This window comes from Notothenia rossii, assembly GCF_949606895.1.
Source record: "Notothenia rossii genome assembly, chromosome: 7".
In the NCBI taxonomy this organism is placed as follows: domain Eukaryota; kingdom Metazoa; phylum Chordata; class Actinopteri; order Perciformes; family Nototheniidae; genus Notothenia; species Notothenia rossii.
The window spans coordinates 18,831,895-18,857,711 of NC_136905.1; the positions used below are offsets into that span (position 1 = coordinate 18,831,895).

Below are 25,817 nucleotides of genomic sequence, written 5' to 3' on the forward strand. Positions count from 1 at the left end.
ATAGAAATGCAGAATTACACCTCATTCAAGGTTCTCCAAGGTGCATGACAACAATGGGAAATGAGAGCGTGAAAAGACTGCATTGCATCCAGGGCAGCCATTTAAAAAATGTTAAGATAAACGTTGGCGTATTGAATAAGTTAAGGCGCAGACAAAGTACATATTGGTTTGACAGTAAGATGCATAATATACAACCCAAGTTGAACCCAAAATACGTGCCTTTGCAAACTGCAAAACCAGGACTTCCAGTTCTTACAGGACACTCAGAACCATACGTTCTTAAGCCAATGTAATCAGACCGATCACTAATGAGGAAAACATGAATCATTTAGAATTCAAAGAAATTGTCTTGAACACACTTTTTTTAATTTAAAAACCTGAGGGATGCAAAATTCAGGGCAACATTTTCTGTCAGCAGATCATATCAGTGGTTAGTCTACAAGATGTATTAACCTTTCAACCACAACTTGGTTCATTCCACAGCAGATCATCTATATGTTCTTTACCAAATGATAAGTGATGAGCCCCAACATACTGTGAAAACACTTTAATTACTAAACAGCCAAATATAAGAAAAATATGCATTTAATCTTTTCTGGAAGGGTTAACTCCCCAGCAGTCCAGTCTCCCCTCAGATGACCGTCACCTCCCGGTTCTTCCTCTTGATGCAGTCCAGAGTCAGGCTCCTGGTCCCGCCCTTACGCGTCCCCTCACCCAGCAGAGGGGAGGGGGGGGCTCCTGTTATGGGGCTCTGGGCTGAATGTAGAGACAGACTGGAGGCATGTAGAGAAGCCTCCCTCTGCTGGGGTCTCATTGGCTCAGTGTGGAGCTCCCACCCAGGGGTCTGATGGTCCACAGGTTGCTGGCTCCTGATTGGCTGCAGGTCTCTGAGCAGCTCCAGCAGCTCCCTCTTCTCCAGCTCGGCCTCAGCCAGCTCCTGCCTCCTCAGACGCTCTGCTCCTAGCAGCGCTCGCATGTCACACATCACACGGGACAGCTGGTCCTGAGAGGAGAGGCCATGAGAAGATCACTGAGCATGCATGTTATTGACAGAGGTGGATAACACATGTAGGTCTTAAAAGTAGTTCTACTTGAGAAATATGTATTGAAAGAGTAATAATTGGAGACCAACATAAACAAATAAACTCCCTGGACAATTGTCACTTTAAAGTACTAAATTATTCATTTCCTTAACAGCATTTATTTAAGAATAATTTTCCTATTGAATCTCAACTTTAAAAACCATCTATAGTTCTTTCTCCCTCATAAATATAACATAAATAATTATTTTAAACATTGTACTTCATACAGAATTGCAACTAAAGTGTAACTGAAATTAAACTAAAAACATCAACATTTCCAAGAAGACTGCTGATTAAGATCATCTTATGTGAAAGTATGCCTCTTAACCTCTTATTAAGAACAAATACTAAATGAATGTAAAAAATATGTTGTGGAATATTCAAAGGTACTGTTAATGTTAAAATGAATCAACCATTTTTAAATGTGCTGTTAAAGCTCTCACTGGGAACTTGATTAAATGGCAGTCCCTTGAATCTTTACTTCAGCCTTGCTGTTGGTACCTTGAAATACAGAGGAGTTAAAAACATGAGACTGGTCACCTTGAGCTCCTCCACGTCGTTCTTCAGCTGCGACTCTTTCTGCACCATGTGTCTCCTCTGCGAGTCCAACCGAGACTCCATCTCTCGCCTCACCTCCTCCACCTTGCACAGCATCTCTGCCCTGCCATACGCATTCAGTAGGACATTAATTACTAACAAACTAAATTGCAGCAATTACTTCTGAGTTAAGGATTAAGAAACAGTGAAGCCATATTACAACCACACCTGAGCATCTCCACCTCTGTGCGCAGCTCTGCTACACAGTTGTGTTGTGATTGGTCGATGGGGAGCAGTGTGTGTCCGCAGCCGTTGAGACACTCCCTGCTGCGGAAGTTACACTCTGACAGGTGAGCCTCCAGACCCCGCCTCTCCACCTGCACAGGACAACCTGCAGGGAGCACAGATGGATAGGCCCCACATGAAGCACCCATGCACACACTGTCTTTCAATCTATATATATTTTGTATCCTATTTATTTTAATTATGCCAAGATATATTGAATACTGTAATATCTTGATAAGCCACTTTTGGATTCTAACCTCTAATGCACAATATTTCTTTAAATATATTTAATTATATGTGTTAATAAAATAAAAATCAATACATGTCATTTATACTAAAGCAGAGTGTAAAAAGGAAAAAATAATGTGGTACAAGGACAATATGTGAAACAGTTTTCCACCGCTAACATATTGACCAACCCAACTTCCTTCACTCTTCGCTGCACTTTTGTCTCATTTTAGACCAAATGGGATACTTCTTAAAGATCACAGCAGTCACAGACAGCAAGAGAAATATCAGGTAAAATATTGTGTAAAATGTTCTTTTGCTTTAAGTGCTTGTAGTACTGAACACTGCAAAAAGCCACACTGCATGCACACACACTGTAACTGTACCTACCACAGCGGTAACATATGTACTCTCCACCTGCCAACGACAGGTCACAGACACAAAGTGAGCACAAGAGCATATGCTTGTATATACATACACACTTTTAAATTGCTCATTAAAGAGTGATGGAAAGTTGACCCTGAATGCACTTTGTGTGAGGTCTGTGGGAGTCCCATAGGTAGCTTTGGGAGGTAGCCATGACAACAAAAGAGCCACCTGTTGCTCCCACTCACAGGTGTCACATTACCTTTATATCCCTCACATCCACACATGGACAACAATGAGCTCAGTGTGAGGTATCATACCTGTGTTTGAGCAGGAAATGAAGGCGAACTCGCACTCATCCTCATGTGTGTGCAGGCTCTCCAGGGAGCAGACCACCTCACAGCCCTGAGCTGCATTCACACAGCGGAGCTGCAGGCGGTTCAGGTCATTACGCATGTACCTGCAGAGAAAATAAAGATAAGTAAAGGTGAGCACAGAGATCAGTACATGTGTCAACCACTCAATAGTAAGTAAGTAACACTTTATTTATATAGCACCCTTCTCAACACGGATGTACAAAGTGCTTTACAGTACAGTACACAGGACACAATTCAAAGTACAACAATAACATGTAGAATAAAAGGCATAAAGCAGCAGCAGGTAATACATAGGATAAAACATAGGATGAAACAGCAATAAAAGACAGCTATTAACTCATCTCCTCCGACGACCCAAAGGCCTGTCGGAAAAGGTGGGTCTTTAACTGCCCCTTAAAAATCTCTACTGAGGCAGAGGTTTTTATTATCTGGGGGAGTTTGTTCCAAAGCCTTGGGGCCACCACCTCAAAGGCACGGTCCCCCTTAGTCTTTAGCCTGGTTCGGGGCACCCTTAGGAGGCCTTGCTCAGAGGTCCTCAGGGCCCGGTTTGTGATGTGAGGGTGGATCAGGTCATTGATGTAGGCTGGGGCTTGGCCAGTAAGAAGGACATGTGAAACCTGCAGGGACAGTTCACCACAAAATCAGAAACCGCCTATATATTTCACCTACCTGTAGTTGAGTCATCTATATTGTTTTGGTATGAGCACAGAAATTGTTTTTTTTTTTATCCTTTTAACAAATATTATGAGGCTCTGTATATATTATGCGTAAACATATACGTTTTTTAAATATTGTCAAGTGACACTTGATTATATGAGTGTCTCGTCAATGAGCAGAAGCATGCTTCCTTACGCTTTGTAGTAGGACTAGGACTCGTGCAGTACAAAGAAAATAATTCCTAAATGAAAATGCTCACAAAAAAGTGGATTATCTTCAGTAACTGTGTCATGATTTCTGGACAGAGATTTTTTTAATGTACATGTTTGGCATTTTGAGCTCCACAAGCTGAGTGCCATGTAGTTCCATTACATTTGAAAGAAAGCAGACATCTTTGGGCTCATATCTCCAACAATCGGCATGTCATAACCACAACAATTTAGATTGATAAATATAACTAAAGGGGAGAGGAAACATATTAGTTGTTTGTATTTTGGGGTAAACTGACCCTATATGAATGAGCATTACAATAAAGAGTTAATAACTGTCACACATTTACAGAGACAGACCTGTACAGTGGTTTGAGACTGCCCACATCCAGGGGCATCCTGTCCTCGGGGCAGGAGTGGTGATGGAGCAGCCAGCTGCTGATGCAGGCGCTGCAGTAGGCGTGTTCACAGGGCGCCTGCAGGGGGCGCTCCAACACGTCTCGACACACACAGCACAGGAGACCCTCATTCACATAGCCTACAAACCTCTCCAGATCATAGCCCATCCTACAACCACACAGACCGATTATACAGAAATGGCAAAGGTTAAGGGAAGATATCTCATCTGTTTCTTCTTTGTTTGAAGGCAAGACACTGCAAGGAAAACACATCTATCTTTCATGGTTTGGTAAACAGAGTTTTTTTTAATGGTTTGGGGTAGGCCTATATGTGGCTTCCAATACATGTCTACATTTAGATAAGTGGAATAAGAAAACCTCCAAAATCAACATTCATGTGTTTATTTTACGTCACTTTGTCTGTAGATTTTCCTAAATTCACTCAAAGTTAGCTTTAAAGCATGCCTCATTTGCATATTTAAACAAAACACTATATTTCACTTAAAGTAATCAACTGGGGAAGTTTTATGGTGAATGTTCTTAGTTATATGTTAACCATATTAACTTGTCATGTCTTGCTTAATGACATTATGACATTTTAAAATAATTATCTTTAAAGGGAATTTTCTCAGAATTAGTTAATTTATTTTACTTTTAACCAGAATTTCCTCTGTTAAAAAAACGTTGTACAAAAAAGTTGTACGTATGTAAACAAAATGAAAACAAGAATTTGGATCCTGGCTTTATTTTCTACTTCTGGTTCAATAAATGTTTGCAGGTTAGTACCTATGTAATGCCTTATTTGCATATTAGTTGTATACAATGTAAGCAATCTACTGGGGAAGTGTCATGGTGATATCTATTAGATATAGTTTTTTGTTTACCTTTGTCACCTATAATGTCTCCCTTAACCATAACAACCTAAAATAATTACAATAAAGTTCCTACCTGACAAAAGAACTTCATCAAACTCGTTCTTCTTCTTTCGTTCTGTTAATTTGAATCCACTTGTTCCACCTCAAGAGATCTTCCCTCTTATCTCTGCACAACTACAACAATCTATTTGTCTTCATTCTCTCTTTTTGACTTGTGGCTCCATCAAGGTGAGGGTCTTCTTTCCCTTAAAGCCCTCCCCTCCACCTTTGGGAGTGTGTCTCCATGGAAAGGTATCCCTGACAACCAGCATTCAGGAAACAGGCAGACAGCTGTCAGACGAGATCAGATCAGAGACTCAGGCAGAATTACAGGAAAACAGACACCCAAAAAACAGACACATTCTGCAGAAGTGTGTTTTTCATCATTGTTTCACCAATACATACAATACAAGATTGTGGTGTCTTCAGAGATTACTGCTGTCCTTCAACTGTTTTCTGTCTGTCACACTACTCTACATTACTCTCTCACTCTCTGGATGTGGGATTAACATGGATTACACTCTCTCTCTCTCCCTCTGATTGGATTACAGACTACACAACGTCAGATGACACATAGTCAGACCACAAAAAGCAAAAAGCACTCCATATATTATGAACCTAAAGCTCTGACAGACTTACTGGTGGAAGAAATAATCAGATCCTTTACAAAAAAGAGACGAAAAGGGGCCCTCCCATAATGTAAATCATATTCAATTACAAGTGAAATAAATGTGTCCATTGACCTATCCAATGAAGTAATGTCATACTTTGTGTTCGCTCTTGGGAATGAGATGTGCATTACAAGTTTATTTTTTTCAAACCACAAAAAAATGTGTTTCTTACTCTTTCTTTAAAACAAAGGAAAGGCACCGGTAAGTGTTATATCACTTTTATTGGTTTGAATAAATGATATATTTGAATATGAAGTCAAATTAACAGTTTCCCCTTTTAAACCACTTCGACTGCAATGCTTATTTGTTTATGCTTTATAGCTATTTTACCTTGCATAGACTTAATGACTTTATGAGCAAAGGACCTTTGGTGAGGGGCGGGGCGGAACTCTCGGAAGTCATTTCAAAACAAAAGCCCTCGTCTGCTAAACGACAGTAGCTACTGACGGTAAACGACAGTAGCTGATAGGTAAAGATGTTAAGATATCGTTGGACATAGGCCGTTGAGACCGGCTTAAATGCCTTTTGGAGCCTATATTGTTAAGAATAGTGTACTAAGTGTCTTTTACCACAAGAGGGCTTTTTTAATGAAATTACTTCAGAGAGTTCCGCCCTGACCCTCGAACAAAAATAATTTGGCCATTTAATATTGAAAAATCTAAGACAAAAAAGCAATTTACTGGTTTAAGAAAGAAAAACAATTGATACAAAGGTACCCGGACTCGTGCCCCTGACTTTACCCTTATTGGAAGTATCATAATAATTAAGATATGCAAAACCTAACAAACGTAATCATCTCAAGATTGATTCTGATGTTTTTAAAGGGGGAACGTGAGGTCAGCACAGGGTGGTAATGGGTGTGCTCGATTTTTAACCCAGGGAATGACAGAACGGGGAAATTCAATGTTACCGTGAAATGAAAATTACTACGATATTAAAATCAAGCGCACCCAACTAAATATGACCACGCCCACTGCCGTGGTTCAACCAATCACGATCTTCAAATCATTCAGCGGGAGAACCGGGGAGAACCCGAACAGAATCGAGAGTTTTAGAAAGAAAGACAGGACGATTGTTTTTTATTGGAAAACGCTAGTATTCTATCATCTTAAATGTTTTCATTAGACGTTTAGTCCGATCGGGTATGTACGACACGTTGTCACCCATTATCAAACATGACATCATAAAGCCGAGTTTAAATATTGTCACAAGTGTTAGCGATTGTTGTTAGCTTGCTGGGAAACTAGCTTGCTAACATGTCACTCACTGTGATGCAGAGGGTTTATGCAGGTAGATCTTGATCCTTTAGTCATTTTAAATTAACCAGGTGTATCATGTCCAAGCCTTTCAGAGAGGTTGAAAATGATAGAAAGCTTAGGGTTATACTATTGTCAACCAGATTAATATAGAAACATATTGGGAGTGAATGGCATTAAGTCATTACATGATGTCTATTCAGACAAGTAGAAGACATAGTGTTAACATAATAACTATTAGACTGATGTAGAGTCAAGTGACACCAACATTATAATGTAGATTTTGTTTCTTAAAATCAGTAAAACTAAGAACCTGACACGGGATTTTTGAGAACAAAATAATATAACGTACTCATCACACTCTACCAGGGCAAAATGTGTGTCTTAATAGTAACATAACACTGGGTTGAGCTGTAATTGTGATGGTACAACTAGAATTATGTTTTAATTGTGTATTAAAGCTTTAATGAATTTGATCATCATGAAGTATTATGAGATTTGTATTTCCCTTTGTCTTGGTCTAAATGTATACATAAATAGTTTACCATCTTCCTGTTGAGGACAAGGCAACCAACACTTTAATAGAAAAATAAAGTTTGTTATTTAGTTGAACAAACATATTTTTAATTTGGTCAGAGCTTCGATAGGTCCTTGGGTGTAGTGCCGACTAAAACCTAATGAGTTGCCGGTATCAATTACTGTATTAATAATAATGCATTTCTATCTTTAGGATATAAACGATTGTTAGTTGCCAGAAGCATCATGCGACGCTCAGGAGCTCCCAGCCAGCTCTCAGGCAATGCTGTGAAAAAGCCTCGGTTTGTTTCCCCTGGAGCATCTCCTTCCTTTCTCACAGCTGAATTCAAGCCCCTTAGCCCTAAACTTGGTTTAGGCAATGCACTGGAAAAGGTAACATTTTCACAACATTTAACCTACAGTATAATATTTCAGTATTTGTTTGATTCCCTTAATCATCATTTATCATCCAGTGTTGTTGTTTAATTTGAATTTGCCTTCTTCTCATTCTGCAGGTCCAGAGAAGTCTAACAGCACCAGCTTTGGGTAAAACAAAGTTTGATGCCCAGCCCAAAGCTGCCCATCCTGCTCCAACCTTGTCAAGGGCCCTGGCTCGTGTTCTCAGTGTGGCAGAAAGTAAGGAAAATGAGGCAAAACATCCTACCACTGTCTCAGAAGAGTACTCCGAAGACAACGGACCCGAAGGTAAGACACAACGACTTGTGGCTGGGATATTACGGGCAACAGTAGTCATGTGCAGATTGTGCAACGAATCCACGTTAGAACAGGTGCTGTCCCTGCTGCTTTTGTTATAGGTAGGGTTGTGTAAAGTACTGTGAGAGTGAGGGGAACACATATTTAATTAAATGCTTCTTGTTGTACCTATTTCACTATTACATAATATGCTATCTGACATCATCTGCAATACAAAAATGAAAAGGCTGTCTGGAAACCTACATATCACTGAACTACATATTAACATATTGGGAGATATGACAATTAACTTTGAACATGGTCTACATGTGTATGAACTGATACAAAAAATATCAAATCGTAGTAGTATGTTCTTGAACCCAATAACAGAAAAAGAACGGCTTGATATTGTCAATACTCAACACAGTAAACAGTCCAAAGTTTATTTAGGACTAAGTATGAATATTGTTAAACAAGTTGCACCAAACATTGTAGCCCCCCTAGTAAATATATGCAATAAATCATTCCAACAAGGTATTTTCCCCAATGAAATGAAAATCGTGAAGGTGATTCCGGTTTTCAAATCTGGTGATAAATTAAGTCTTAATAACTATAGACCTATTTCTTTACTGCCACAATTTTCAAAAATGTTGGAAAAAGTCTTCAACAACCGTCTGGAGCTATTCCTCAGCAAATGTAATATACTATGCCCCAGCCAATATGGATTTCAGAAAAATCACTCTACTTCCTCAGCAGTAATTGAACTGGTTGAAGAAATTACCAACAACATTGAGAAAAAAATTGTTACAGCTGATATATTCATTGACCTTAAAAGGGCTTTGGATACTGTGAACCATACTATACTGTTTCACAAATTAGAACATTATGGCATAAGGGGTCAAGCAAAAGAATGGGTTAAGAGGTATCTGATAAATAGGCTACAATATGTGGATATAGACGAGGCGAAATCAAACAAGCTTCCTATAACATGTGGAGTCCCTCAAGGATCAATTTTAGGTCCAAAACTGTTTCTGATTTATATAAATGACATTATCAACACCTACGACCTGTTAAAATTCATTTTGTTTGCCTATGATCCCACCATTCTCTGCTCCCATCATAATCTTGCCGATCTTGTTAAAATTGTGAATGTGGAATCAGAAATACTATGTAACTGGTTTGCAGTTAATACATTATCCCTTAATGTGGCCAAAACAAATGACATGTTATTCAATACAAAATGAGAGTACAAATGACTGCATTATACGGATTTGCAATACAGAGATAGAAAAGGTTGGTGCATGTACATTTTTAGGACTGCTTGTTGACAAAAAACTCAACTGGAAGCACCATATCAATTATGTACAAACTGAACTGTCAAAAACAATAGGTATTTTGTATCATACTAAGAACATTCTCGAGGAACAAATACTCAGAACTCTTTATAACAGTCTATTTCTCCCTTACCTTTACTACTGCTCCGAAATATGGGGAAACACGTACTCAACAAATCTACCAAAAATAACAACATCCCAAAGAAAAAAGTATTACGAATAGTCTGTGGTGTCTGTAAATATGAACACACAACTCCCATATTTAAAAAAACTCAATCTATTAAAATGTGTTGCCATAGTAAAGCTTAAAACAATACTGATTATGCACAACATTTTCCATAACAAAATGCCTAATAACATTCAAAAGCAGTTCCAAAACACAGTCAGGAAATACCCAACATCCTAACTGGTTGTGTAGCAAGCCCTGTAGAACAACCATCAAATCACACAGTTTATCCATAATCGAAGTTAGAACGTGGAATGGACTTCACCCAGACCTTTCAAGTATCACTTGTCATCAACAATTCAAAACTAAATTCACTTTTACTCCAGCTAACAAATATTGGGTATTCCCAGAATCAATATTTTTTTTTTGAAATAATATCTTATCAGTTTGTTTATTTATTTAATATTGTTTACATTACTTTTTATTTATTTGTTCCTTCTTATTTATTTTCATCGTTATGCGGTTGAATTATTATTTCAGGCCTGGAAATTGCCTTGTAATATTTGTATTGGTGTATATGAGTGCATTTGTGTACTTATACACCTAAACATATGGTGCTTATGTATATTTTGTGTATGTGTGAACACACAAAAAGTCAAAATAAGGGTCCACAATGCTTATAGCATATATTATTATATGCATATATTATTATACTTAATTTCTATACGTGACGCAATAATGCCAATGTTATATTAGGATGATTCTTGGGAGGGCTACGTCCCATAAGCTATGCTTCAGCCCTCCCGCTTCTACTAATTCTGTTTATCTTTCTTTTTTGGATGAATTAGTAGAATAAATAATAATAAAAAAATACCTTTAGCTAAATTAATTAGTGCACAGTTATTATCTTTGGTTGCAGAATCTTAAAATGTATGTGCAAAATACGTATTTGTTGTTCATTCAGTTCCTTTTTGGATGCAGAAGGCAGTCTGCTTTCACTCTACACAACCACTGTAAGATCAAACCAATAACGCTTGCCCCCTTCTCTCCACATGGTTTTACTATAATCACACAGTTAGATGCATTTGTAAACATCACCTCCACCGTTACATCATCGATGCTTTTCCTTGATTTGACTACTCTATAATAAACCGGCAAAGTTGTGCTCCAGTTAAATGTCCATTGAATGGTTTTCACAAGTTTATACGTAAAACCCGTGAGAAGCCGCATCATGTAACACCGCTCTCCTATTCCGCAGTGCCCGACTGTCCTGTCTCTATGGCTAATAATAACACTCACACACAAACACACACGAGGGCTGGATGTTAAACCGTGCGGGTTGAGTGACAGCAGGTCCAGCATTATGTAAATTTGCGGGGTAGTGCAGCGGCAGCGCGGGGAAGATTAGGACTGTGCTCGGGATCAGTGAGCCGCCTCCTCCTGCACGAGCAACTAGTGCCGCTGTTTTCCTCACAAAACACCACTTTGTGTTCGCCTCAGTACCCTTTCTATTCGCATTTCCTAAACACATTTTTTAATCATATGAATCGTTATTTTTGTAACCTTCCTTCACTGTAGACGGCTGGAAATTGATAAACGCTGATATTCCCGCGGGCACGCGCAGCTCGCTCGCAAACCCCTCCCCCTATACAGAGTTAAACCAGCGCTACATCAGAGCGTCACTCACTTTGGGAAAATAGACCCCCTGACCCCTAATAACCTGTAATAATACACTACTTAAAGGCAGTGTTACACATTTGTGCAGGACACAGAGCTTCTGTTGCCGTCCCTATTTTCTAATGTTGAGGCAGTGCTGTGCTCTGTGCTGTGCTCTGTGCTGTGCTTGGTTTGGGTTTTAGAGAGACCGAGCTGTAAGTAGGTCGGGCTGGGCTTAAGCGGCTTAACTACGTCAGCCTAAGCTGGGAGGAATTCATCCAAAGCCCTCCGCGGTAGGCGGGGGCCTAAACGAGGCTGGCCTAGTTAAGCCTGATTCTTATTGTGTGCAGCACAGGCTGTTTTTGTTGTGCAACGTGGCTGAGAGGGAACCTAGGAGTAGACTTTAAATCCATGCACATTTTAGAAATAGCATATGTTTCATTTAGAAGTAGAATAGAAGGTACATTTGAGATGTATGGGAATGAGCATAGTTGGTTTTATCACCGTGGACCAGGATAACCCAGCAGCAGGGACAAAAAAGACAGGTGGGAAGAGTAAGGAGCGTCAGTTTTGAGAGTGGCTGCTGAACGCAGTAAGCACTAGGCTGGACTTGGCTTACGAGGGACCGCTATGCTATAAGATGGCATCCAGCTCTGTGTTTTTGTCCAGTATGGTGGGTAAAGCTCGCTCGTCCAACTTCACCCTCTCTGAGAAGCTGGACCTGTTGAAGCTGGTCCGTCCTCACATCCGCATCCTGGAGGAACACACCAACAAGCATGCAGTCATCGTGGACAAAAACAAGTGCTGGGAAACTGTTGCCGAGCTATACAACGCTTTGGGAGGAGACAGACCCCATCGCACCGCTCAGGGCCTCAGAACCCTCTACAAGAGGTTGAAGGAGTCAGCAAAGCAGGAAGTGATGCAGCGGAGACACGCCCAGCCAGAGTACAGATCGAGCATCTCTGAGCCTACCAGGAGAATCATGGAGATGATCCCTCACCTGTTTCAGCACGTGCCCATCCATGAGAAGGACCAGGCACTGCGCAGGTACAGTTTGATATGCACCCACGAGCACATACACTCATTTATTACAGACCTAAAGGTTTAACTCGACAGTCAGCTGAAAGTTTAGCAAGAACATTGACAGTTTTAAGTCAGGACGCTGACTCATCTGTTAGAGGAGAGAGGGGAGGGGCTGAACTCACAGCTCAGAAACCAACTTGATAACACACTCTGTGTACATCGTCAGGCACAACAGGAAAATACAGTATGTCCTGTTGTTATTTACTGGAAGAAAACTACTCATTAGTAGTTTTTTCTTTTATCCACATAAAAAAACAGATTTTCTTTGATTAATCTGCCGATTTAATTTAAGGTCAATTGTAGTGTTTGTTTATTTGTTTGGAAAAGGCAATTGCAAATAAAAAATTCCACCCCAAAATAATTATTTAAACGTGTTCCAATTTTCCAGTGCTATGTAAAGGAAGCAAATTTGGCAGAACAACTGATATTGTGTCATGAAAGCACACAGAAGACAAAAAACCCTGTAGTTTCATTTCAGTTTATTTAAGACTTGGCAAGGGTTAATAGCAAAAAAAGAAAGGATAATTCGTAATACAAAAAACAGAACAATTTATCATTCAACTTAAAAAAAACATTCATCTGAACTGTGTTTTCTGAGCCTGTGTGAGTACAGAGAGTCATGTACACTTAAAATTGTACATCAGATGTCTTAGGATGCCTCACGTCGTCACATGTAGGAACCACAGAGAATACAAAATGGCACCACGCCATCTGCATACTTGAAGCAACACCTTTATTGTATCGTGAGAATTGAGCCTCTGCATACTACTCGTTGTGTAGCTGCACCAAAAATGAACCATAGACATAAAAATGAAAAATGTTATTTACTGTTGGTAAACAGTACTGTTTACCAAAGTAAAAATAACACATTTATGCTGGCAACAAACCAGCATAAATGTGTTATTTTTACTTTGGTAAATTGCCAATTTCCTCTTGTATAGTCTTATTTGACAGTAGATCCTTGAAAAATGCTGGTTAAGCACTCTCGTCTGACTTAATTGTATCCTTTATTCCATTTGTAGATTAATATACAGCAAGCACAACTCTCCTGTGGAACACCCTGGCAGCAGCTCCTCTCTGGCTGGACTCCAGGATTACTCAGCAGCTGTCCCAAGTATCCCCGATGAGGTGGTCCAGCTGGACCCTGAAGAGGATGTAAAACCACCGCCAGACCTCCCCATCCTCTCCACTCACTCGGAGCCAGGGCTGGATGGAGGCCAGGAGCCGGAGGCAGAGCACGACTTGGGCAGCGTTCACGATTACGAAGTATCCCTCTCCCCCGTCACTTCCTCCGTGAACATCACCCTCTCCACATCGCCGATACCGTTACGTTGCGACCTCTTTCCCAACGACCTCTACCCTCACCACGAACCCGACAGGTTTCGCTCTCTGCACCTCGCCAAAGAGGAGCACGAGTTGGTGGTAGCCAATCACAAGAAGGTTGCCCTGTACCTGGAGGAGAAGAGGGAGGGGCTGAAGAGGAAACAGGATCTGGAAGAGGAACTTCTGAGAGCCAAGATCAAAGTGGAGAAACTAAGAGCTGCTCGACTGAGACACGGACTGCCAATTCCTCTTTAGGGACCATGAACACACACATCAGTGTTTGAAAAGTAGAGGCTCTGAGGAGCAGAAGCGGAGAAGAAGCTGAGGAGCTATCACACATCAGTTTTTATTTGGAGGGCTGTTTCAGAACTTGAATTTTCTTTTGGAAACATAGTGCCTCGTACACGGAAAGCCTGTTTGCATATCGCAGGATAAGCCTGACCAGTCTGTGTGTATACTTGTCATTGTTTTAATGTATCTTCATTTACACTTTTTAATAGAAGCAGTAACACAACTTGTACATGCCCATATTATAAACACTGTGAGAGCCAAAATAGGCAAAAAAATAAGAAGTGATATCAACTTTTTGAAAGGAATATTATTAGTAATAAATGGCATGTACCACGATGGTGCTTATCCTGCATAGATCTGCCCCTATGATGTATGCATCTGTAAGCATATTATTAATGATTCACTACTAACTGGAGTATCTTAAAAAGAAAAAAATCAGTATCTTGTAGCACTTTAAGGTATCCAAGCTAGCGGCGCTTATACAGTATTCTGTATGTTAACAAGGAAATATAAGCACAAAAAAACAAAGTTACACTCTGTAAAACTGAGAAGTGTGCAGAACCCCAGCACTGAAGCACAAGTTAAACTGAAGGCCTTAAACACGAGATGCTACTGATGACAAATCTTGTTCTGTGAGTTGCTGTAGTTACATCGAAGTGAGTTCAAGTCCTAATTCTCTCTGGTTGCTGAATTAATGGCGAGTTAGGCGATCAAAAATGTGGACTTAGATTTGCGATGTTATCGTTATTTAATGTATGTGACTTTGATTGTATTGTAATGTTTGTTGGTAAATGAATGTTGTCAGTTTCTTTTACACTTTGTGCTTATGTGGACTTGTTTTTATAAAAAAAGAAAATAAATACTCCTGATTTTGTGTTTATTACAAACAAACATTCGCTCTCATGATTTCAACCTCCCTTAGGAAGATCTCTTACTTTGGTGTTTTGTCAAAATCAAATGATGTCGAAGGGTCCTTACACTTTTATTTCTAACATGGCATGAGTAGCACTTAAGTTTTCGTGCTTGTGAATTTATGAAGTGGTCTATCAAAGCTCTAGCATGATGTGTGGACTGGTGCAGCAGTGACCCCTGCTGGTGAGTTATGCAAAGTTTGTATTAGATATTTATTTTCACAATATTATATGTCTTTGTGTTGCAGGATTGAATGGTGACCCTCAGTTGACTTCAGGGTCAGTCGGTTTTTCTGGAGCGGCAGGCCCAGACGCTGGCTGCAGTCAGGATGGAGTGCGGTACCTCAGTGTGATGTGGTGTAAAGCCAGTAAGAAGAAACACAAGCGCTGGGAGGGCGATGCAGTCCTGATTACAAGAGGACGCACCGCCACACTGAAAGACATGGAGGGGAAGGACATTGGAAAGGGTGAGACAGAGACACCCCAGTTTAGATTTAGTCTTTACTTATCGTCATATTAAGTTCGGTGGGAGAAAAAGGGGCGTGGCAGTTTTCTTTCCCTGTGATCAATTGGCATACAAATAAATATGTTATACATAACTTTGTTTTCATTAGGCTTTATCACCTGAAACAAAGAATTGTGCTTTTGTCGCCTTTTTGATAAGGGATTTCAAAGTCTGAGAATGTAAGCCGCCTCTCAGATAAAGCATCAAAAAAGCCAATCCCCAAACACCACTTTTGTCTTTTTGCTTAGTTTTGTACAATTCCTGGATCCCAATGGGATTATGATTAAACTGTTTGATCAAAAAGACACCCAACAACTGAGCCATAACTTGAGTCTACACCAAATGCATAACAAATTCAGGCATTTATTAGTCAACACTTTCCCTAAACTATGGCATCTTTGAACAATTAACACACATTTAAGCCACTCTATATGATCTTCTGTCAACCAATGTAATACTGGACCTAGAGAGGTCCTTTTGCATTTTTGTTAACCGAAGTCCACTGTAGTTCTCTGACATGCTTGAAAAGGGAGGGGTGAGCTTAGCGTTATTCAATTGGCTTCATCCCTAGGTCCCACTTCATTCTACACACTGGTCCTTTTAAGCAAATCTTTAACATATGTCACTTTAAATGTTAATTTCATACATACATACATACAGACATACAGTGGTGCAAAAAAGTATTTAGTCAGCCACTAATTGTGCAAGTTCTCCCACTTAAAAAGATGAGAGAGGCCTGTAATTTTCATCCTAGGTATACCTCAACTGTGAGAGACAAAATGAGAAAGAAAATCCAGAAAATCACATTGTCTGATTTTTAAAGAATTTATTTGCAAATTATGGTGGAAAATAAGTATTTGGTCAATAACAAAAGTTCATCTCAATACTTTATTATATACCCTTTGTTGGCAATGACAGAGGTCAAACGTTTTCTGTAAGTCTTCACAAGGTTTTCACACGCTGTTGCTGGTATTTTGGCCCATTCCTCCATGCAGATCTCCTCTAGAGCAGAGATGTTTTGGGGCTGTCGCTGGGCAACACGGAATTTCAACTCCCTCCAAAGATTTTCTATGGGGTTGAGATCTGGAGACTGGCTAGGCCACTCCAGGACCTTGAAATGCTTCTTACGAAGCCGCTCATTCGTTGCCCGGGCGGTGTGTTTGGAATCATTGTCATGCTGAAAGACCCAGCCACGTTTCATCTTCAATGCCCTTGCTGATGGAAGGAGGTTGTCACTCAAAATCTCACGATACTTGGCCCCATTCATTCTTTCCTTTACACGGATCAGTCGTCCTGGTCCCTTTGCAGAAAAACAGCCCCAAAGCATGATGTTTCCTCCTCCATGTTTCACAGTAGGTGTTCTTTGGATGCAACCCAGCATTCTTTCTCCTCCAAACACGTCTAGTTGAGTTTTCACCAAAAACGTCTATTTTGGTTTCATCTGACCATATGACATTCTCCCAATCCTCTTCTGGATCATCTAAATGCTCTCTAGCAAACTTCAGACGGGCCTGGACATGTACTGGCTTAAGCAGGGGGACACGTCTGGCACTGCAGGATTTGAGTCCCTGGCGGCGTAGTGTGTTACTGATGGTAATCTTTGTTACTTTGGTCCCAGCTCTCTGCAGGTCATTGACTAGGTCCCCCCGTGTGGTTCTGGGATTTTTGCTCACCGTTCTTGTGATCATTTTGACCCCACGGGGTGAGATCTTGCGTGGAGCCCCAGATCGAGGGAGATTATCAGTGGTCTTGTATGTCTTCCATTTTCTAATAATTGCTCTCACAGTTGATTTCTTCACACCAAGCTGCTTACCTAGTGCAGATTCAGTCTTCCCAGCCTGGTGCAGGTCTACAACTTTGTTTCTGGTGTCCTTTGACAGCTCTTTGGTCTTGGCCATAGTGGAGTTTGGAGTGTGACTGTTTGAGGTTGTGGACAGGTGTCTTTTATACTGATAACGAGTTCAAACAGGTGCCATTAATACAGTTAACAAGTGGAGGACAGAGGAAGCTCTTCAAGAACAAGTTACAGGTCTGTGAGAGCCAGAAATGTTGTTTGTTTGTTATTGACCAAATACTTATTTTCCACCATAATTTGCAAATAAATTCTTTAAAAATCAGACAATGTGATTTTCTGGATTTTCTTTTTCTCATTCTGTCTCTCATAGTTGAGGTATACCTAGGATGAAAATTACAGGCCTCTCGTCTTTTTAAGTGGGAGAACTTGCACAATTGGTGGCTGACTAAATACTTTTACATACATACATACATTTTGTGGTCACTTGGGGACAATGAAAGGAAGATGTACAATTTTAAGTAGATTTACTGAACATTTTAAAACTCATTTTTTTCCCAATACACACTGTCATATGTTCATTGTGTATGCCTGTGCATGTTTGTGTGTAGGTAGCGGCTACAAGGTGTCTACGCTGGCCTCCCTCTCTGATGGAGAGACCCTGATGATCGGAGGGAAGGAGGTGGAGGTGATGGGGATCATCTCAGCTGAGGACTTTGCCAGGGGACGTTGTTTCCAAGAGGTGCAGGTAGAGGAGCCAGTATCAAAGACGGCTCCACCTCCCTCTCGTGGCTCGGGGTCCAAAGCTTTCTGCTCCCCATTGCTGTCAGGCAGAGCAGATCATCCAGGGTCCAACCCAGAGAAGGAACAAACCTGCAAACCCCGCCATGACCCGCTGGCTGCAGGTGTGTAGTAATGATAATACTTCTTTATGATATGTCAGGATTGTTAGTAAACATGATTTGCAAGAACGCCAGTAAGGGTTTTACCGGGAAATAAAAGGCCTGGATGGCCAAGGAATATAAGAGCAGTATGTAAGTTATTCAGAAGCTGAACTCACGCTTTGTGCATGGGTTTTACAGTCTTAATAGGGATCAATGGAGGAATAGTATATCATTAGGTTTTATAAAATCTAAACTTATACTCAATAGCACTATACTCATTCATGCATTACTTTGTTTCTCAAAATATATGTTCTCTTGTGTTGAACAATCAGTTTATGGACTGTGAAAACAAGATCATTTTACATTATTTGTTTATATATATTTATTGAACAGGGACCATGCAAAAAAATACATAAATGTTAAAACACCGGCCTTAAGACCCTCTTCTTTCGGCAGGCCTTCCAATAAACTTTGAGCATGGTACACCTGGAGTATTGCCATTTTTATCGCTATCTCCGACTTTAAAACATTTCTTTATTATTATTTTTTTAATCTTTCAAATTGTATCAGTGTCCTTTGCTGTGAAGTGCTCCGAGATTTGTCTTGGCAGATGAGAAGCCCTATATAAATTACATTTATTATAAATCTCAAAGAGAGAAGAGATGCTATATGCCAGGTTATAGTTTAAAGCTCATTTCCACCTGCAGGCCCTGGGCAGGTACACACATCACAATCAACAAAACATTTCCTGGTGCTTATTACACTAACAATTAAAACAGATCAAAATAAAGATGTATAAAATAGAAATACTAGTACAATTGTCAATATATCTTTAACTTTACAGTTCATTTAAAATTGTTCATGTGAACAATAAAGAAATCATCTTGTTATATTGCCTCTAGTGTGCATTATGTGGAAACATACTCAGAACTCTGGATGTTTCTCAGGTGCTCTGGTGATGCCTCGTCCCTCCGCTAACCACCAGTGGTCTAACAACAAGGCGGGGCTTCCTGTGGTGGACGTTGTTATTGACCCTTACCTGACGACCCAACTGCGCCCCCACCAGAGGGACGGCCTGCTCTTCCTCTATGAGTGTGTCATGGGCTTGAGGTAATGGAGCCGTTCTTGAACCACTTATCTTCTGTAGTTCGTCTCATCAACAGATGATATTCATGTGTTTCATTGTGTAGAGCTGTGGGGCGCTACGGGGCTATCCTGGCTGACGAGATGGGTCTGGGGAAGACCCTCCAGAGCGTGGCGCTGGCCTGGACGCTGCTTAAACAAGGCCCATACGGGGGGAAACCGGTTGCTAAGCGTGTCCTCGTGGTCACTCCTGGCAGCCTAGTACACAACTGGGGGGCGGAGTTTAACAAGTGGCTGGGCCGAGAGCGGATCAACGTTTTCACTGTGGATCAGGTAAGGAGAGGGGGGGGGGGGGGGGATTATTTATTCGATGAACTAGAGAGAGACCTCTATGGTCCGAAATGACATGTTGTGTGTTTTAAGAGATTTCAGCATCTGACATGTAACAAAACAACATAATCAGTAACAGTGAAAGCTATCAAAACTACAGTTATTTAAAGTGATGCATAATATATTTTTTAAACCGGCCATTTAAATAGTTTATTGTGTATTTGGTACCTCTGTGCTCTTGTTGAATTCTGCATCTAATTGATATTGAATTTACGGTGATCTATGACTTCTCCTGGTCTGTTGGCCTTTTTTCTGAATCACCTCTTTTCCTTAATCTAGCATATATGAAATCATTAATATTATTCATCCTTTGTTGACATACGTACAGGACAACAGGATCGAGAAGTTTGTGTTATCTCCTCTGCACAGCGTTCTTGTAATCAGCTATGAAATGCTGCTGCGCTGCCTGGACCAGGTACGTTCACCTTGTCTGGCAAGTGTGCATTCTACAATTCAATTAGCCTTTATTGTCTTTTGTTATATTAATGTATGGTGTTCTCATGATTACAGGTACAGAAAGTGGAGTTCGGTCTTGTGATTTGTGACGAAGGCCACAGATTAAAGAACAGCAGCATCAAGACGTCTTCAGCCATCAGCAGCCTGAGCTGTAGTCGCAGAGTCATACTGACAGGTACTCACCGTCGCTGAGATACAGAGCTCCTGACAGAGGAAGCTGGAGGAAAACTGTCTCTGACAAACAATGCACAACAAAAACGTGTGTTTGTGTTTTGCAGGCACCCCGGTTCAGAACGACCTGCAGGAGTTTTATGCGATTATAGAGTTTGTTAACCCGGGCATCCTCGGGTCGTCCACTGGGTATAAGAAGGTTTACGAGGAGCCCATTCTACGCTCCAGGCAGCCCGGCTGTGCTGAGGTAATACAACCTCTGACCTTTTAGTTTTTTTTATTTCGATATAGCCACTGCATATATACAGTACATACACTGCATATATACAGTACATACACTGCATATATGCATATATACAGTACATACACTGCATATATACAGTACATACACTGCTGCATATATACAGTACATACACTGCATATATACAGTACTTACACTGCATATATACAGTACATACACTGCATATATACAGTACATACACTGCATATATACAGTACATACACTGCTGCATATATACAGTACATACACTGCATATATACAGTACATACACTGCTTATATACAGTACATACACTGCTGCATATATACAGTACATATACTGCTGCATATATACAGTACATACACTGCTTATATACAGTACATATACTGCTGCATATATACAGTACATATACTGCTGCATATATACAGTACATACACTGCATATATACAGTACATACACTGCTGCATATATACAGTACATACACTGCATATATACAGTACATACACTGCTGCATATATACAGTACTTACACTGCTGCTTATATACAGTACATACACTGCTGCATATATACAGTACATACACTGCATATATACAGTACATACACTGCTTATATACAGTACATATACTGCTGCATATATACAGTACATACACTGCCAATGCACATTTGGGAATCAACTATTGTATTCATGTTTTTTTCCTTCTCTCTACAATAGCTATTCTTACAGAGCCTAAAACGGTTTAATTTAGGGACCAAATCTATGTTTTGTGCCACCCAAAAAATAAGCATTTCATTACTTCCATTTAGTCGATGTCCCTGTCGCAACAGATTTTTTATCTGTTTTCCAGCCCAGAAAAATGTAATTGACCCTCGATCTTTATATAACTGCAACGGGACAATTGCGCTCTAAACGTTGCGTGAACTTTGGACCCAATTTTTTCTTTGGCTTTTATGCATTCAACTCAGTGGTTATATTAAAAAACCTTTTTGTAAACTACATTTTAAGTCCTAACCCTGTTAAGTAAATGTCCCTTATCCAATTTCAACTTTGGAAACCCAAGAGTTGCTATATAATATAATATACATCTATATTATTGCTCAATTAATTGTGCACTTAACACCGATTAAGGAACATGTGCCCATTTTAAAACTGTACACATTGCTTCATGCAAAGTCACATTTATTTTTAAAGAAGACTTTTTATACTTTAAAAACCTGAAACATCATTCATAAAAATAAGGATATAACTCTCAGCCAGCAAACTTTACCTGATCAAGCTTGTGGCATGCAATTCCAAACATTTGAATGAGTGTATAAAGAAAAGGTTATCTGGCAATAAACCTGATTGAATTGAATGTCTGCCGTCAGGAGGAGAGGGTTTTGGGGGAAGAGCGAGCGGCGGAGCTCTCTCGTCTGACCGGGATGTTCATCCTGAGACGGACGCAGGAGATCATCAACTGCTACCTGCCTCCTCGTCTGGACTGGACGTTGTTCTGCGAGCCTTCCCCTCTGCAGCGGGACCTGTACCAGCAGCTCCTCGGCCACAGAGTCTTCAGAGCCTGCCTCCAGGGCTCCACGCAGACTCACACTCACCTGGCCTGCATCACCGCCCTGAAGAAGCTCTGCAACCACCCCGGGCTGCTGCACTCCACCGTGAAGGTAACGCTCTCTGCTGCTAGGAAGGGGAGGGAAACAGAACCCATCACTAATGAGACGAGTTGATCGCTTTTCGAAAAAGCTCCACATGGATATTTATGATCTAACCTTTTTATATCGTCTTTGTTTTCATTACTTAACTTCTTTATATTTCTCATACATGTTTTATGGTTTTTGTATGTTGTGTTGATTTTAGTACCTGTGTTTCTAACTTTGATTATCTCGTAAAGCTGTTTGAGCTGCAGTTTATGTTATTACTTGGGCTTTATAAATTATCTTTTCATTATTATTATTACAATTGTTTTTATTAAATATTCATCCAGCCACTTAAGACATTGATCTGATTGGACAGCACCAACTGTGTTCAAAGCAGTTTGCATTTATGTCTTAGTGTCAAGAGATTTCCCCCCCCAATCTTAACTGTAAGTACTGTGTTATATTTCTCAGGAAAAACAAGAGAGTGGTTCAGTGGAGAACACTTTATACGACGGCCTGGCTGAGCTCTTCCCAGAATCCTACTCTTCAGGTGGACTCAACACGGCTGACTCTGGAAAACTTCTGGTGCTGTCGGACTTACTGAGCGTCATCAGACAACTCAACCCTACAGACAGGTGTGTGTGTGGGTGTTTGCATTTGTAAGTGTGTACTTTTGTCCATATATACTGACAGAGTGTGTGTGCCCCTGCAGGGTGGTCGTAGTGTCCAACTATACTAAGACACTTGACATGCTGCAAGACTTGTGTGTTCACATGAGCTACACCTTCTGCCGACTGGACGGACACACCCCCACCGGCCAGAGGCAGCGGCTGGTCGACGGGTTTAACAGTCCTTACTCTCTGAACTTCCTGTTTCTGCTGAGCTCCAAAGCAGGCGGGGTGGGGCTTAATCTGATCGGGGCTTCCCACCTGGTGCTGTATGACATCGACTGGAACCCTGCCAATGACATGCAGGTAAAACACACACTGAGACATGCTTAGAATTTACTTGTATATAGACTCTTCTTGCACTATTTCTATTTTATTTGTATTTACTTGCACATCTCCAAACATTCTCTTGCACTATTTTATCAGTTGTATTTGTTCCATGTCCTATATATATGTTGCACTGTTGGAGGAGCCTGTGACCTAAATTTTTCATTGCCATATCTACACTGTAGCTAATGTACCGATGACAATAAAGCCTTGAATTTAACTTGAAATGTGAAAGTCTTTAACACTGCTTTCTTTGTTTTTGGTCTCCTCGGTGTTAAGCACATATTTTGGGGACCTTCACACCGACCTCTCTGGATCGGGTCAACCAAATAGTGGTTTTAGAGCTTTTTTTGATTTTAGGCTGGTGTGAAAACTATCAATTGAACCCTGTTTCACTCTGGCCCTTCCATCAGACTTCCATCACTTATATATACATACATATCCACCAGATGGTGCTGTGAACATTTGTGTGTTTTCTTCCCCGAACTTTTCCCTCCCTTCTGTGTCAAGGCCATGGCTCGGGTGTGGAGAGATGGTCAGAAGAAGACTGTGCACATTTATCGTCTCCTCACTGCAGGTCAGAAAACTCACATGCTCACACAATCAGCCAGACTGCTCGGTATATCATGATCCAGACTCCAGCTTTATGTCTGGGTGTGTGTTATTTCCCTTCAGGCACTATTGAGGAGCGTATATTCCAGAGACAGGTGGCCAAACAAGGGCTCTCTGGGACAGTGGTGGACCTGGGCAAAAAGGCGGAGCACACCAGCTTCTCCACCAGTGAACTGCGAGATCTGTTTAGCCTGACAGACACACTTTGTCTGACACACGACCTGCTGAACTGCAGCTGCAGCATGGACGGCTCGGCCCACGGTAGGCATCGGGGCGACACGCATTTGACTTTACTGAGTCTTTAAAAAGACAGTTAGCCCCCAAAATAATTATTTGAATATATTGCTCTACTTAACTTCAATTTGTGAAGAAAACGGTTTTACATGCATACCTTCACTGCAAACGTCAAATATAAAAACTGAGAAATTTAAGTAAATGGCGGCCATGTTTGAAAACAGCAAAACATTTACAAACAACTTCGATATTATTCAGGCTACATGTATCTATTGGTATGCTCGACTACTACTTCCCAAACACAATTTTGTTACATTTTATGTGGAAGTGTTTATATATTAAAGGTGACCTATCATGCAAAATGCACTTTTGTACGTCTTTTATACATGAATATGTGTCCCAGGTGTTCCAGGGAACTCACCAAGTGTCAGAAAACACAACCCTCTCTAATATTCCTCCATACACAAATCTCTTAAAAAGGGGCTGCAACGGATCTGATACAGACTGATGCAGATTTGAACACTTCTCTGACTTCACAGAAGTGGCACTACGGCTATTGGGCCAACTCCACCAATCAGGAGGAGACAGCCACGGACATTGCCGTTGGAAAGCGCTGGAGACGCTGTAGTACATATGCCAGGCCTGTAGATGGTGCTGTTCTCACAGAATCAGCCCATGTAAAGACAGTGTTACATTGAGCGAAATGAGGAATGGCTGAAATGCATGATCTGTTTGGTATTTTGACAAATAAAAAGTATAAATATGCCTTATATAGGTATGGTCCTACACTATATTATTCAAGTATAGCATGATAAGTTTTTTTTTTTTAATTGGTGCGTTTGGGTAGTATTGAGCATACAATTGGATACATGCACCATTTTCCTCATGATTTTAAATAGGCTAAGTAACTGATTAAAATGATCATTTTATGGATTAAGAGCTTGCTTAACTCCCTGTTTTCTTCTCCCTTAGCTGTTGAAGAGGAAGACGAGCAGGTTTCTGCTAGGCCATGCCAGCTCGGTCATCAAGGTGACCGCGGGGGGGCGCCACAGAAGCCTCTCAGCATGTCTGAGCTGATGCAATGGAGACATTTCTCTGGTGACACACACACCTTCTCCGACCCTTACCTCGATCTCGCACGAAAACACATCACCTTCGCCTTCCAGACCACCATCTCTCACACCGCTCCGTGAACAGACACACACAGATTACACTCTAGATATAGAAGACACACACACAAATACACAAATACACACACACACACACACACACACACACACACACACACACACACACACACACACACACACACACACACACACACACACACACACACACACACACACACACAAATACACACACACACACACACACACACACACACACACACACACACACATACACACACACACACACACACACACACACACACACACACACACATACACACACACACAAATACACACACACACACACACACACACACACACACACACACATTCGTTTTACATGTTTTCGTTCAGGCTCTCTGGGCTTTGACAGCAGCCTGGCAACAAACACTCAACAGCGCGGCCAACGATGGCAATGAGTGACGTTACTGACATTCTGTATCTATTCTTAAACATTGTTCTTTATTTATTCAAAGTAATTTACTGTAAAACTTCATAAAATAAATGAAATTCAATGTGTGAAAACAGGCTCTTAAAATGAACATTTGCTATTGAGTGAATAATTCTTCCTGGTAAATCAACCACTTCAGATGCGTGTAAGAATGAGGCAGATTATAAGTGTTTGTGTATCAGGTATGTTTTATATCCACACTCGGTAGATAAGCACGCTCAAGGGGTGTTTCTGT

The 25,817-nt window shown here is 40.7% G+C and overlaps 3 protein-coding genes across 3 annotated transcripts; 2 read left to right on the forward strand and 1 right to left on the reverse strand.

Annotated features, from left to right (window-relative positions):
- Positions 1 to 344: 344 nt before the first annotated feature.
- On the reverse strand, positions 345 to 5,529 carry rnf41l (ring finger protein 41, like). The gene is made up of 7 exons (XM_079692935.1): positions 5,088 to 5,529; positions 4,102 to 4,308; positions 2,819 to 2,958; positions 2,523 to 2,549; positions 1,848 to 2,010; positions 1,623 to 1,743; positions 345 to 1,003 (listed from the first exon to the last, which is right to left on the reverse strand). The coding sequence occupies exons 2-7, from the start codon at positions 4,305 to 4,307 to the stop codon at positions 632 to 634; spliced, it is 1,029 nt and encodes a 342-aa protein (XP_079549061.1). The 5' UTR covers position 4,308; positions 5,088 to 5,529; the 3' UTR covers positions 345 to 631.
- Positions 5,530 to 6,726: 1,197 nt separating this feature from the next.
- Positions 6,727 to 25,673, forward strand: rad54b (RAD54 homolog B). Its single transcript, XM_079640166.1, has 16 exons — positions 6,727 to 6,866; positions 7,711 to 7,889; positions 8,012 to 8,201; positions 15,202 to 15,420; positions 17,862 to 18,155; positions 19,082 to 19,244; positions 19,325 to 19,550; positions 19,936 to 20,022; positions 20,118 to 20,238; positions 20,342 to 20,481; positions 21,858 to 22,148; positions 22,593 to 22,756; positions 22,834 to 23,095; positions 23,627 to 23,693; positions 23,792 to 23,989; positions 24,935 to 25,673. Exons 2-16 carry the CDS (start codon positions 7,743 to 7,745, stop codon positions 25,153 to 25,155), a joined length of 2,790 nt encoding a protein of 929 aa, XP_079496292.1. The 5' UTR covers positions 6,727 to 6,866; positions 7,711 to 7,742; the 3' UTR covers positions 25,156 to 25,673.
- LOC307012958 (fibrinogen silencer-binding protein-like) lies at positions 10,727 to 15,007 on the forward strand. Its single transcript, XM_079640167.1, has 2 exons — positions 10,727 to 12,392; positions 13,451 to 15,007. The coding sequence occupies exons 1-2, from the start codon at positions 11,986 to 11,988 to the stop codon at positions 14,004 to 14,006; spliced, it is 963 nt and encodes a 320-aa protein (XP_079496293.1). The 5' UTR covers positions 10,727 to 11,985; the 3' UTR covers positions 14,007 to 15,007.
- Positions 25,674 to 25,817: the final 144 nt, after the last annotated feature.

What these genes read in the sequence shown, in the direction of transcription:
- LOC307012958 (XM_079640167.1), top strand. Translation starts at nt 11,986, where the DNA reads ATGGCATCCAGCTCTGTGTTTTTGTCCAGTATGGTGGGTAAAGCTCGC. An exon ending in AAGGACCAGGCACTGCGCAG is followed by an intron (nt 12,393 to 13,450) that starts GTACAGTTTGAT and finishes TTCCATTTGTAG; the next exon opens with ATTAATATACAGCAAGCACA.
- rad54b (XM_079640166.1), top strand. Translation starts at nt 7,743, where the DNA reads ATGCGACGCTCAGGAGCTCCCAGCCAGCTCTCAGGCAATGCTGTGAAA. An exon ending in ACGTTTTCACTGTGGATCAG is followed by an intron (nt 19,551 to 19,935) that starts GTAAGGAGAGGG and finishes ACATACGTACAG; the next exon opens with GACAACAGGATCGAGAAGTT. An exon ending in GGCAGCCCGGCTGTGCTGAG is followed by an intron (nt 20,482 to 21,857) that starts GTAATACAACCT and finishes GTCTGCCGTCAG; the next exon opens with GAGGAGAGGGTTTTGGGGGA.
- rnf41l (XM_079692935.1), bottom strand. Translation starts at nt 4,307, where the DNA reads ATGGGCTATGATCTGGAGAGGTTTGTAGGCTATGTGAATGAGGGTCTC. An exon ending in CATTTCCTGCTCAAACACAG is followed by an intron (nt 2,550 to 2,818) that starts GTATGATACCTC and finishes TGTCGTTGGCAG; the next exon opens with GTGGAGAGTACATATGTTAC. An exon ending in ACGACGTGGAGGAGCTCAAG is followed by an intron (nt 1,004 to 1,622) that starts GTGACCAGTCTC and finishes CTCTCCTCTCAG; the next exon opens with GACCAGCTGTCCCGTGTGAT.